General features: G+C 52.5%; 1 protein-coding gene across 1 annotated transcript in view; it reads right to left on the bottom strand.

The window, feature by feature from the left end:
• Nucleotides 1–2,770: 2,770 nt before the first annotated feature.
• RSPO4 (R-spondin 4) overlaps nt 2,771–13,704 on the bottom strand; it is a 36,376-nt gene continuing 25,442 nt past the window's right edge. Inside the window, exons 2-5 of the mRNA XM_036244737.1 lie at nt 9,911–10,099; nt 9,121–9,261; nt 6,234–6,422; nt 2,771–2,874 (exon numbers count right to left, since the gene is read on the bottom strand). Of these exons, the coding sequence (XP_036100630.1) occupies nt 2,771–2,874; nt 6,234–6,422; nt 9,121–9,261; nt 9,911–10,099 (623 nt within the window). The remainder of the gene's footprint in view (nt 2,875–6,233; nt 6,423–9,120; nt 9,262–9,910; nt 10,100–13,704) is intronic.

Below are 13,704 nucleotides of genomic sequence, written 5' to 3' on the forward strand. Positions count from 1 at the left end.
GCCCCCTGCCCTCTCGCTGGCTGCCCGCCAGCTGCTGCGTTGATCTCTGAGCCTCTCCTGTAAGAGGCAGGTACATGGGAAGCTGTCCTTCCCTGAAAAACACCTCAATCCTCGAGAGAATGTGGGAGAGGCTGGGATTGGAAGGGATTGGGAGCTGGTGGGGAGGGAAGGTCTCAGCTCCAAAGGTTATAGAAAAGGTTTAGGTCCCGAACCTCTATCTCCTCCTTGGAAACCGGTTCCCTAGGGAAAGTACACAGCCAGGGGACTGCAGGAAGGGAACTTCCACTCCTATTCTGGTCTCTTAAAACTGCGGGCTTTAGAAACTCCAGCCTCCTAGCATTTGGATCCTATCAGAAAACTGTGTTTAGACCCCAGCGCTCTGGGGCTGGAGGTCACCTGAGAGCCACCCCTCTCTGAGCTGTCCTCATGCTCATTCCAGAGTCTGCTCTCTGTCTGCCCCTAAACTCCTTCACGTTTAGTACGTTTGGGGTGGGACCCTGAAATTGGAATTTTTAAAAAGGACCCGGAAGATGTGGGCACTGGACTAAATCCAGTCATACCTTTCTTCATCTATCAAATGGGGAAACAGGCTCAGAAAGAGGGAAATGATTTGGCCTTGACCCCCACAGACTGCTGATGACAGGCTAGGACTCGAACCTGTGTCTCCCAATGCTAAGGCCACCCTCACCAACAGTGCAGGGTGTTTAGATGGCTCTGTGTGATTGTCACACCTCCTAGGTGTCCCTGACCCCTCAGATATGTCATACAGAGCACAGATGGGTTCCTGGGGCCACTTCTGTGATCATGGGGCTAAAAGGCACTGATGGTGGGGGGAGCACAGGGTTGTTCTCTTCTGTCTCTGGCTGAGCCCCCTTCTTGAGCGGGGCCTGGAGGTCCGAGGGCCCCGACACACGCTGGCTCCCTCGGCTCTGAGCATTCCAGTGCAAACAACCATATGGTTTAGATTCAGCTACTCCAAGCTCATTAGCAGGATGCCCAAGAAGCACTTGCAAGTTCTTTTTTCTTTTCCCTTTATTAAAAAAAAAATGTTGGGGTCTTGAAACAACAAAAGAGCATTTCAGAGGCACAAACTTTTGCAGAATAGAAGCTGGTGGTTTGGCCAGGTGAGGAGTGGGGGGCTCTAGCTGTCCTTAGGGAGGAAAGAGGAGGAAGTGAGAGAGGGTGGACCTTGGGGGGCAGGGCTTTCTCATGTGCCAAGTGGCGGGAGGCCTGAGGCTGGGCACTCTCTTGGGGTGTGGGAGTGATATTTCATCACCTTTAGCTTGCCCCAGCCTGCTGACATCCTCTTTCCCGCTTCCCTCAGGTCTCAGATTCTTCCTCTCTTAGCTGCTGAACCCTCTGAGTTCAGACCAGCCAGTAATGCCAATGCAGATCGGGAGTGCCCCTTCCAGGGGGACAAAGGAGGAAGAGGTCATGGTGGTGGAGTGACAGGCAGTGAAAACAAACCTATTTCTAAGCTGGGTCTAGCCTGAGACTCCTCCCCCTGTTCTTCCTGCTTGGCCTGTGGGGTATCCCAGTGAAACACAAATGCTCAGTGGTGGTGTGGGTGATGGGGAGTCTTCTCTTGGTCCTGACCCAACAATGTCCTTCATCCCCCCCGCCCCACAAAGGCCCTGAAGTCTCCTTTCAGCTGTGGACATGCTGAACAGGGCAACCAGCAGCTGGAAGGCACAGCACCTGGGTTCCCTATGTGACCTTAGGCGAGTCCCTTCCTTCTCAGGCTTCAGTATCCCCACGGATACAATGGGCGGGAGGCTCCAGGGTGGGAAACAGAGTGGCCTGGATGCTCTCCAAGTTCCTTCAGCTCTGATGGCCTCTTCTGGCTGATCCGGTGCCCCAGGCATGACAGCCCACCTGATGCAGCGCTTGAATCCCTGAAGGACGCGGGACCACAGTCCCATGGGAAGAGGGAGGGCGCTGAAGGAGCACTGGGCAGGGGGGCAGCACAGCTTCCAGGAGAGCGAGCTCTTGCTACAGGTGGGCACCGGGCTGGTTGTCCAGCCAGAGGCCCTATCGTGGCTCCTCCACGACCAGCTGGACATTGGGAGGCCCCAGAGCCTCTTCCTGAGGCTTCCTAGGGGCGCTGTGGCTGAGGGCTGTGGCAATGGCCTTCAGGGACTGGCCAGAGCAGGATGCACGGGCAGCCCTGGGGCCTGGGGTCTCCCTGGAGCAGAAGCTGGGCTCTCGGGACCCAAGAAGTCTGCCTGTGCTGTGGCCCTGGCCCTACCCCTTCTCTGCAAAGGTCGGGTCAGGACAGGGTCAGGAAAGGCCTAGAAAAAGATATTTACTTTCTTTAAGGAGTAAATAGAACGGCAGAGGATGGGACACAGGCTGGGCACAGGCATTTGGTCTTTCAAAGTGTGTGTGTGTGTGTGTGTGTGTGTGTGTGTGTGTGTGAGAGAGAGAGAGAGAGAGAAAAAGAGAGAGAGAGAGACGATGAAGAAATGAAGAACAGGAAGAAAAATGGGAGGAAAGAAAAAGAAAGGCAGACAGAAGGAAAGAGAAGAAAAGGGGAAAGAGGGAGGGAGGACAGGAAGAAAAGATGGAGAGGAAAATGGAAATGGAAGAAATACAGGAAATAAAGGAGAAAAAAAGGAAAGACAGAGTGACATAGAAAAATGAGGGAAGAGGTGGGGGTGGGGAAGAAAGGTCAAAGGTCAAAGGAAAAAGCAGCAGCAGCAAAGCCAGAGGGTGAGGGATGAAACAAGTCGGCCCAGAGGAGGGTGGTCGGGGCACCTGCCCTGGCTCCTCAGGCCTGTGGCCGGCGCGGCCTCATGTCCAGCTGACGGTCCACCTTCCTGTCCTTGCGCGGGCGCCGGTCTCTCCGGCCCTTCTTCTGGCTGGGGTTTCTCTCTGCAGCGGGAGCACAGGGCATTGTTTCTGAGGCCAGTTGGGCCCTGGGAGGTCCCTTAATCCTGAAAGGGGAGGGTGTCCCTCCCCTGCAGAAGGGCCCAGAGTAACACTTGGGTGCTGGCCTGATAACCCCTCCTTTTTGGAGTCTGGACTGTAGGGTAACTTACTCCAAACTGAACATGTCTCTCAGTTCTTTAGGAGGTAAGGAGGGGGGCTAACTTGCTGAGGGCCCCCTCCCAGGCCTGGAGATTCAGATGGGCCCCCCCAGAATTAAGGTGGCCTCGTGTGGGCGCTCATGACCCTCCCACGTATGCTCACTTCATGGTTTACAGGGATCTTTGCTGGAGAAGACACATTCTACCCAGGTCCCTGCAGCAGCTTGGCCACCCACCTCTGGGCCCCATTCTGCCCCTTGAAATAACAGCAACAAACAATGGCAACAATAAGGGGGCATTTAGCTAGTGGTCCCACATGGCAGACAGGTTCCGATGCTCTGTGTCTGTTAAACTTGAGACAGCTGAGGCAGGCACTTTGACAGGCATGGGGGAGGGGGGGAGCTGTACCTTCCCCTGTACTGGGGGAGGGTTGGGCTGGGCTGCTAACCCAGACCTAACTCCAAATGTTGACCCCCTTGTGCCCTGACCCCTGTGGAGCTGGGGTGAGTTTCTGACGCAAGCGTCTGATCAGTCCCCTATTTCAGACAAGATAACTGAGACCCAGCCAGGGGCCTCACTTGCTCAGTGGCACAGCCTGGGCTGCAGTTCTGGTGTCACTTTCAAGTGGCTCCCAGCTCACCTGGAAGGAAAGATCACATCCTCTCCCTGGCTGCCTACCCCTCCACCGCTCCTCCCTGCTCACCTGGCCCCAGTCACTGGCCTCCACACCGTTGCCCTGGCTGTGCCCTCCGCCCAAATGCGCTTCTCCTTTGTTATCATTATGACCATCATTATGAGAAGCCAGAGGCATGGGTGGGAGGGCAAGGCCAGCCCTAAATGTTTGGTTTATGCAGTGTCTCCACACCCAGGTCATTTTCATGTAGTGTTTGGCCCACGTGCTGTTCTCGGAAGGGAGCTGTGTGCCCACTTAAACAGGAAGAAACCGAGGCTCAGGGAGCCACTTCCCAAGGTTACACACAGCCAGGAACGAAAGTGCTGGGAGGGGCAAGGGGAAGGCAATTGGATTTCTTCAGTGTCAGCTGTGTGCCTATCGCTCCAGGAGTTGGGGCTTCTCCCTCCTCAGGGCAGATTTAGGGTTATTTCCTCAGACCAGGCTGCCCACTTCTGGGGCTCCCTGTGCCCACTCCTGAGCCCCCAGGGGGCACTGAAGCCAGATTCCCACTCTAAGCTCCAGGGCCAACTGTGTCAGCCCACAGGTGAGGACAGCATCGGGGGACAGGGTGAGGGGCTGCCTGAGCAGCCCTGGCCCACTGTGAGGGGGAGTTGCTTTGGGTCCTCATCTCTTCTTTATGCCTGCCTGATGTCTGGTCATCTGCCCACCCATCTTCCTACCTACTCTCCCATCTACTTATCCAACAAATGTTAACTGAGCACCTACTATGTGCCAGGGCCTGTCCTGGCACTAGAGAAGCAGCTGTGAACAAGGCAAAGAGGCTGCTCTCACAGAAGGTCACAGACACTGAACACACACAAGAATGAGCGCCACCACTGCGGGAAGATGTCATGAATGGGACTCTTGGGAGGGGGAAGCGCATGGAAGGCCTCTCTGAGAAAGAGACATTTGAACTGAGCCCTGGATGATGCAAGGGGCCCACAGGAGGGTCGCTGTGAGAGTTTAAGGAGTCATATTTACAAAGCACTTGGCCCAGTGCCCAGCACATGGTAAGTGTTTTACGAATGTCTGCAGCTGTTGTCGTCATCATCACCATCACCATCACCATCTGGGGGAAGAGCTTTCCTCTTTCGAGCCCTCCAGTCGGCTACCAGCTCTCAGATGCCATTAGAGGTGTGGTTACAAGGGCTATAGGCCTCTGTCTGGGAGCGTCTCTGGGCCTGGGTTGCTTGGTTTCTCGGGTTCCAACTGCCCACCACAACTCTCAAAGGCCCCATTTCTGTTATTTGCATGCCCAACCCAGATACCACAAGTCCTTCTAAAACCAGGGGTGTACTTGGGTTCGAGTTCTGGCTCCACCATATCCCAGCTGTGTGCCCGGGTGGCCTGGCTCCAGGTCCCTCATCCTTAAGCACAGCTTGAGATTCCTCTTTGCACACAGACCTACATTTGAATTCCAGGTCCACACTTCTCTAGCTGTGTGAGCCTTGGGCACATGACTTAACTTCTCTGGGCCTCAATCTCCTCATCTGTAAAATGGGAGTAACAACAGTACCTACCCCATAGCATCACTGTGCAGATTAAATGACTTAATGAGCATAGAGAATTAACACAGTGCCCGGCACATAGCAGGTGCACAGTTAACATGAGCTAATTCCATGTTATTACTACTCACCATTCACATCTTACCTACCATACTCTGCAGCCCCTCTTGTTTACATCAGTGGTTCTTAAGAGCCCCCAGGAGCTATTTAGGATATCTCTGTGGTGATCTGGATTGTCACAAAGAAGGGGTCTCAGAGGCATTCAGTGGGTAGGGATTGGGGGCACTGTGTGGGAAGTCTCTCACAAAGAAGAGTTGTCCCCATCCCATCCAGCTCTCACATAGCTGACAAATCTGCTTGCTTGGAGCCGAACTCCATCCTGCACGTAAATGCCACAGGCCTTGAACACGTGCCCCATGCACTGACTAGTCCAGGGCAGCCACTGTGGTGTCAATCAAGAGGTCAGACAGTTTTGTTGACTTTATTAAGAGCTGGTCACCATTAGGGAAATTGCATCTCTGATAGCAACACAAAGGTGCACTTGAGCCCTGACCTCGGCCATCACCTCTGCCGTGGTTCTGCTTCATTGAGTGTTCTCGGGTGTGTCGGGCCCCTGAAACGCTTTTGTTCCTCTTTTACATTGTGGTTAGGGCACTATGCTGATTTATGTTTTTAGTGACCTGTGCAAGTGGGTTACATTACCCATGAATTTCATTTCAGAACAGTAAAGAGAGTGTTCCAAGACCCTTGTGATTAAAACGGAAGGGGTCAGTCTGCAAGTGTTGAGAACCCTTGATGTCAAGGACAGGCTCGATCTTCCTAAGGATCTGGGGCTGACCCCAGCCAGGAAGACCCTCCGTGGAAAGGACACTGTGAGGGCAATGCTGAACCCACATGAAGTCACAGCTAACGGTGGACTTTCCGGCAGCCTGACATGTACTCTCTGTGAGACCAGTGTCCCGAGGCCACTCAAGGTAACCCATGGCCCTTCCCGCCATAGCCCTGTGTGCCTGGCCCGGGGCTCACCTCCTGGGCAGGGCCTCTGGATGGGACATTTCCTTGACTCGGACAGCACCTGGCAGGCTGCCGCCTCCTCCTGCCCGGCGGCGCGGCCGGCCTCTCGCACCCGGGTCTCCAGGCCCCAGCCCGAGCCGCAGGTCTTCCCGTTGTGTGTACAGGGGCTCCAGCTGCCCCAGGGGCCCAGCTCACACTCCTCTGTGGGGTGAAGGGAAAGACAGACAGACAGATAGAGTCAACCATCAGGGAGCGTCCTTCAGATCCAAGGGCAGGGTCTGAGGGGTTGTTTCCTAAAGGCCCCATCTCTCCATGCAAAGGACTCGCCGCACAAGGAGCAGAGGGGACCCTGAAACGCTGCTTATGAGAGCCTGGGGCCAGGGCTCTTCCAGGGCAGGCACGGGCTGAGGTGGGCCAGAAGCTAGGGAGAGCCACTGTCTGCCTTTAAAGGGGAAGGAAGCTTCTCCGAGGAGGCGACAGAAGCTGAGAGGGGAGAGTTCTCCGAGTGGAGATGGAAAGGAGCACGTTCTGGGGCAGATGCGGCCCCGGCGCCTGGGACACCGCGTTGAGGGGCAGAGCAGCTAGAGGGCGTGGAGTGAGTTCTGAGGGGGGAGGTGCAGAAGAGGCCAGAAGGTGGCTGGATGGTCCTCAGGGCCAGGACATGGGTTTTGAACTTGATACTGGCTTCAATCAGCTGTGGAAGGTGGAAGCTCTCCAGTGCTGCTGTGGGGAAAGATGAGGTCATGGACAGCTCTCAGTAGGCAGTAATTAAAATAAATAAATAAATAAGGATCCCGAGGTTCTGGGGCTGACCCCAGCCAGGAGGACCCTCTGTGGAAAGGACACCGCGAGGGTAACGCTGAACCCACGTGAAGTCACCGCTAACAGTTAATGTTTTCACAGTTGATGCTTTTAAGAGTCCTGAGAGGTAGCAGAGAATGGGGGAGATATCAACAGCCCCATTTTGCAGATTAGGAGACTGAGGCTCAGAGCAGGGAGGGCGCTGGCTAAGGGAACAGAGAAGGGGCTCGCATAACAGAACACAGAAGGTTTAAGATCCTGTTGGGTCCAGAACCAGGTCTCCAGACCTTAGAACAATGCCCTTCTGCTAGATGTATTCATTTGATAAGCAAAGACTGAGCACCTACTGTATACCAGGTGCTGTGCTGGGCACTGAGGTGCAGCAGGAACAAGCACACCTGGAGAAGTGGGGCTGGGAGGGCAGTGTGCGCAGGCAGTAATGGGAAAAGCGCAGGCAGCTGCGGGAGCCCGGAGGCGGTGCGGGTCCCAGCCTGGGGGACTGCGAAGGCTTCTTGGAGGAGGAGACTCCTGACCTGAGTCTTGAAGTGGGTGTGGGGAGGTTAGCCAGGCTCAGGGAGGGGCAGGAAAAAGAAGTGCTCCAGGTGGAAGGAATAACCCCTGCAAAGCCTTCTGGAGGACTTGGCTTTGACACTGGCCTAGAACTGGGGAAGTTGGAGCACAAACTCAAATGGAGAGAAAAAAGTGATGGGGTTGAGAGGCTGGTAGATGGGGACCAGACTGACAGGGCCTGGGAGGGCTCTCCCTGAGGACAGTGGGAGACACTGAAGGGCCTTAAGCAGAAGAGAAATCTGGTCATGTTGACATTTTGAAGCAATCACTCTGGCTGCTCGGATGAGAGCCAGCTTGGGCTGGAGGCAGTGAGACCTGAGGCAGGTAGACAGGCAGGAGGCTGTGGCCATGATCTCAGGGATGGGCAGAGTGTGGGGAGAAGGAGATGTGTAGAGGTAGAGTGGGGAAATGGGGGTTGGGAGGGATAGGGCAGGTTTGGGAGCTTTATTCTGCTTCACTTTTCCCCCCAAAGTTTTTTTTGCCACCTGACAACTGTATTTATTCTTGTGCGACTCTTCTGTCTCCCCAGCAAAATGTTGCATCTATGAGGGCAGAGGCTTTGTCTGTTTTGTTCACTAATATGTCCCAGCACTTTGGAAAGTGCCTGGCACACAGCAGATGTTCTAGTAAATATTTCTTGGCAAACACATGAGCAGATTGGATTGGAAGCAGGATGACAGAGACGGGTCACCAGTGACGCCCATATTTCCAGCATGGCCAGCATGGGTCTCGGAGCTGGTTATCTATAGAAGAAGCACCAAGCTGGGGGTAGGAAGGGAGGGGAGACATTCAGAAGGCAGGTGCAGATGTGGTCTGATGCTCAGGGAGGGATGTGTCCAGGGACAGTGAGTCAGGAGCCATCAGCTTTTGGAATGACTGTGAACATGAGCTCAGAGGGAATATGTGGGCAGAGATACGTGATTCAGGTGAGAACACAGGGAAGCAGCCTCACATAAGGACTGATCACAGAAGAAGAACTCACACAGGAGTCTGAAAAGGAGCAGTGGGGAAAACAGAGCAGTAATAATAAAGACAGCTGCTATGACATGCATAATAATGACATGTATTGAGCACTGACTGCATACTAGTCACTGTATTAAGTACTTCAAATTTTATTAATTAATTTAATCCTCATAACAACCCTCCCCCATGAAGTATGTTCTATGATAATTTTTTTAACATTTGGAGAAATTGAGGAACAGAGAGCTTAAGTAACTTGCTCAAGGTCATGAATGGGTAAATTTTAGAGCTAGGATTTGAACCCAGATCTGTCTTATTCCAAAACCAGTGCTCTTCTGTACTTAGCTGCCTCCTTTGGTAATAATAATGATGCTGGTGTTGATAGTAACAGTAATCATAATGATGGTTTTAGCATATTGAATGATACCTATGAATATCTGACATGGTGGTGCTGGGCCTGCCATCCACATGACCTTGTATTATGATTTATTCCAGGTCTACTGACACCCTCACCAGCCCCTGCTCCAGGAAGGAAGGGGAAGGGCAGGATGAGGAGGCCTCCACTCACCCTGGCACTCCCGGGTGCTCTGCTGGGCTGCAGTGCCCAGTGGGCAGGTGGGCAGACACTTTCCCTTGAACAGGTAAAACCGCCTCTTGCACTGGATGCAGAAGTCCTGGCTGAAGCAGCTTTCACATGTGGCCCCACATTCTGTAACAGAGCCAGGGCCACCCCTGGTGAGGGCGGCTGCCCAGGGGAAGGCGTTCTGGGCCTGCCTGAGGTGGGAGGGTCTCTGAGCAGCCCCAGGCCCTGTGGCACTGAGGTCAGGATTCAGCCTCCTCCAAGCCCAGACTTGTCCGAGGTCAAACGGGATTGCATTCAAGGAGAACTCCCTTTCTCATTTGAACTGAGGCTCAGCAGGGGCAGGTGGCGTGGTTATTTGTATTTAAAACTCAAGGTTCTCTTTCTCATTTGAGCTGAGGCTCAGAAAGGGCAAATGACTTGCCTCAAGTCACCTGGGCTAGGAGAGCGGCCTCCCTGCTCCATTACCATCAAGGCTCAGAGATGGTCATGATTTGCCCCAGGTCACAGAAAAAATTAGAGTTAGGAGTTAGGACTCAGAAGGGTGAATGACATGCCCAAGGCCACACAGCAAACTAGGGCCGAGGCGAAGATCCCTGCCAACACCAGAGGGTCACTGGCTTGCCTGGGGCTTCAGAGCCGGCCTGGAACCAAGAGTGAGTCTGGGTTCAGGCCTTCACCTACGTCCCCTGTGGCTGTGTTGGGGTAGGAGACGGGATATGGGCCGGCGGTGCCCAGGAGCCCCACACCAGCACAGGACAAGGGAGGAGCCACGTACTTTTGCACCTGTTGACCTCCTGGCCGCGGACGCCGAAATAGCCGGGGGGACAGTCATGCACACACTTGCCGTACTGGCGGATACCTTCTCGGCGGATGAACAGGAAGAGCCGCTGCTGGCAGGTGGAGCAGCCGTTCTCCTCCGAGCAGATGACGCAGCCTGTGCAGTTGCCCCCTAGACCAGTGCCCACTGCCAGCCAGACCAGGGTGGAGCACGGGGGAAAAGGAGAGAGAGGTGGTCAAACCATATGTGTGAGCAAGTAAAGGTGGTCGCATTGGGATATTAACTAAGCACACAGCCACCAGACAAATGGTTCCATTTCCCAGCTTCCCTTGCAACTAGATATGGTCCTGTGACCAGAAGCAGCTCTTTGGACTCTGGGAGCCCCACCCATCCTGCTGATGACTGCACTGCTATTGCTTACGTCCGAGACCCTGACTGAGCCAGCGGACCCGATGGAGGTACACAGTAATGGATGCCCCTGGGAAGAGAAACTGCCACAGGGAGCAGAGCAAAGGTTTGCGTGTTTCCAAAGCTGTAGACCTGCAGGACCCGAGGCAGGGAGAACGCGTGATGTTGTAAGAGGGATTTCCAGGGCCAGAGAAAGGACGTCAACTGAGAAGTGAACAGAGCCCAGACCTCCCACCCAGGTGGCAAACATCTTAAGTTCTGATGACACCGAAGACCGGCAAGGATGAGAGTAACTGATAGGACTAGACACTGGAGAAAAATCCAGCTGCATCTAGTAAATTGGAGGGTGTGCTTCTGTTAGAAAACCTAGAGCAGAGGTTCTCAAACGCTAGCAGACATCAACGTCTCCTAGAGGGTTTGTGCAACACAGATCACTGGGTTCTGCCCCAGAGTGTCTGATTCTGTAGGGGCCTGAGAATCTGCATTTCCAACAGGTACCCAGGTGACACTAACGCTGCTGCTCCAGGGTCCACACTCTCAGAATCACTGACTTAGAGAAACTCTTTTGTACATGCACAAAGAAACATGTACAAAGATGTTTATTGCAACATTATTTAATAGCAAACAATCGCAAAAACCTAACCGTCTATCAAAATATGTAAACATATACCACAGCCATGAACCACGCATGTGACCCAGCCATGATGAATGACGGGGATGGAGTACAGTTTCTTTGTGACTGCCTCTCAAAAACAGTGCCGGGAACAAAAAGGCAAACTGCACAATGAATCATATAGTCCAAAGCCATTTATATCAAGTTAAAAAACCTGCAAACCAATATTTTGTAACATTCATTATACCAAATCAATTTGTATGAGGAGTAAAAGACATGTAAGGGACTGATAAACACTGAATTCAGGATGTAATACCTCTGAGGTGAGAGAAAGAGATTGGGGAGGAAAACTGGGGACTTCACTTGTATCTGTAATATTGAATATCGTAAAACCTAAAGCAAATAACAAAGTAGCAAGATTTGATAAAAGTGGCTGCCCAGTTCACACATCTCCATTCTATTATGTTTTATTCTTGAATGGAGATTGAAACTATTTTATCCTAAAGTATATTTAAAAATAGAGTTTAGTCTCGATTGTGTAATGTGGGTGGAGGAGGGGCACAGAACTACATTCTTCCTCCTCCTCCTCCCAGCTCCCTTTCCCAAGCACTGGCCCATCCTCGCTGAGATCCTGAGCGAGGGAAGGTGACAGGAATTCTGAGAGCAGTGGAGACCTGCACCTCTGAGTACTGTGCTACCTGTCCCCATGTCCATTTCCCCCTCCTCCTCAGTAATGGAACCCTGAATTTTAACAGAATTTATGTCTTCCGAGAATAAAGACTACATTTCCCAGGCTTCTTTGCAGCTGTATGTGGTCACGTGTCTAAGTTCTGGCCACCGGACTTTAAGTGGGAGTGCCCTGTGCCACACCCTGGAAATGCCCTTCAAAGGAAGGGCAGGCTATTTTTCCCTTCTTCCTTCCTCCTGTGAGACTGAGAACTAGGTAGCTGGAACCATGGCAAGTGCAGGTGACAGAGGGACCTGACAGAGACACCATGGCACAGCTATACCAACCCAGGACTGTCTACCTCAGATTCTTTTATAGGAGAGGGAGGAAAGTGCCGTCCCTCCTGTTTAGGCCTTTGGGCCTCTGACAGATCCTGAGGACATCATGACAATGACTGCTGATGTCCAGTCTTCAGCCACACAGGTGGGCACAGTGATGTCAGCGGAGACCAGGGGGCCTCTCCTCAGTGCCTTGGCACTGTGTCAGCTCCCTGGACCTGATGCCACCCCACCAACAAAGGGCAAAGGGACTCTCAACTGGCTTGGGGGTGATCTCTGGCAGTTGGCAAGAAAGGAGTTTAAATGAGAAATTATGTTCAATTACAGAAAAACAAAATGGTATGTCCTGCAGTTGTGGACTGAGACTCATACCCTGACGGGTGGTGTTGCCCACTTTGCAGCTGAGAAAACACAGGTGCACAGAGGTGAAATCACATGTCCAGGGTCCCACAGAATCAGCTGGGGCAGGGACCATGTCAGTAGGCCCTGCACTGCCCTCCTGGAGCATTCGTTCAGGCCTCCCCTGTGTCAGGCAGAGCCTGGGGCCTCAGGGGTGACCACACACGGCCCTGCCATTGCAGGACCTCTGGGCAGGACTGAAGTCTGCAGAAGTGACTGACAGCAACACAGATGGGGACAAAGCAGAACTCTTAATAAACAACCACTATCTCTCAGGAGAGCTTAGGGACCATGCAGCCCAGCCCCTGCATTTCCACTGAGGACCTGAGGCCAGAGGGTGGAACCTTCCCCACGGGCAGGCCGCCAGCAGCAAAGAAGCCCCGATTAGAGCTACAGCACTAATATTTATAGAGTGATATTTTGACATTCTGAAGACAAAAGAACCCAACAAGGACCCTCCTCTTCACCGCAGAATGTCAGGGCGTGTGCGTGTGTGCGTGTGTGCGTGTGTGCGTGTGTGTGTGTGTGTGTGTGTGTGTGTGTGTGTGTGAGCGAACCATGGATCTCAACTCTAGCATCTTTCCACCGAAGGTCTTTGAAGGGAGATGGCTCTGCTTTGGTCCTGGCGGTTGGCTAGGGTGCCCTCTAGTGCCTCTATATTGTAATGGCACCTCTGACTTTTTGAATTCTTTTATTTTATTTGGTTCTTTATTTTTTAAATCTTTATTGTTGAAAATATTACAGATGTCACAATTTTTTCCCCACTGACCCTCTCCTCCCCACATCCACCCTCCTCCTGATTTCCCCAAACTGTTGTCTGTGTCTATTGCTTATGCATATATGAATATAAGTCCTTTGGTTTATCTCTTCCCAACCCCACCACCTCCCTTCCCTCTGAGGTTTGTCAGCCTGGACAAAATAAGTGGATGATCAAAACAGATCCAGAGACATGAAAGTAGGGAACAGACTGACTTTTTGAATTCTGATAGTCTTACTCTGGTTTTTCATCACATTACCACAGTCAAAAACAGAAATGCTATTTTCTTCCACTCTCAAGGTCACAGATGTAGAGAGTTGAATACCATTTTTTTTTTAATAATAAGTGATGACAACTAGAGTTTGTATAATGCTGCTTTAGAAAGATCCACATTGGATGGTTCTTCAATTTGTGCATAAGAATCCCCAGGGAGGCTTGGAAAGCATTTGGTGTGGACTCAGGAATGCACATTTTTAAAAGTCCAAAGTAAATGTAATAGGCATTTAGGAAGTGTCCTCCTTGCTCACAATCTCCTTTCGCTGAGAACTGGCCCCGGCACGCACTGACCCTGTTCCCTGGTGGATGACTGAGCCAGAGACAAACAGCTCA

This window comes from Molossus molossus, unplaced genomic scaffold, assembly GCF_014108415.1.
Source record: "Molossus molossus isolate mMolMol1 unplaced genomic scaffold, mMolMol1.p scaffold_m16_p_6, whole genome shotgun sequence".
NCBI lineage: Eukaryota > Metazoa > Chordata > Mammalia > Chiroptera > Molossidae > Molossus > Molossus molossus.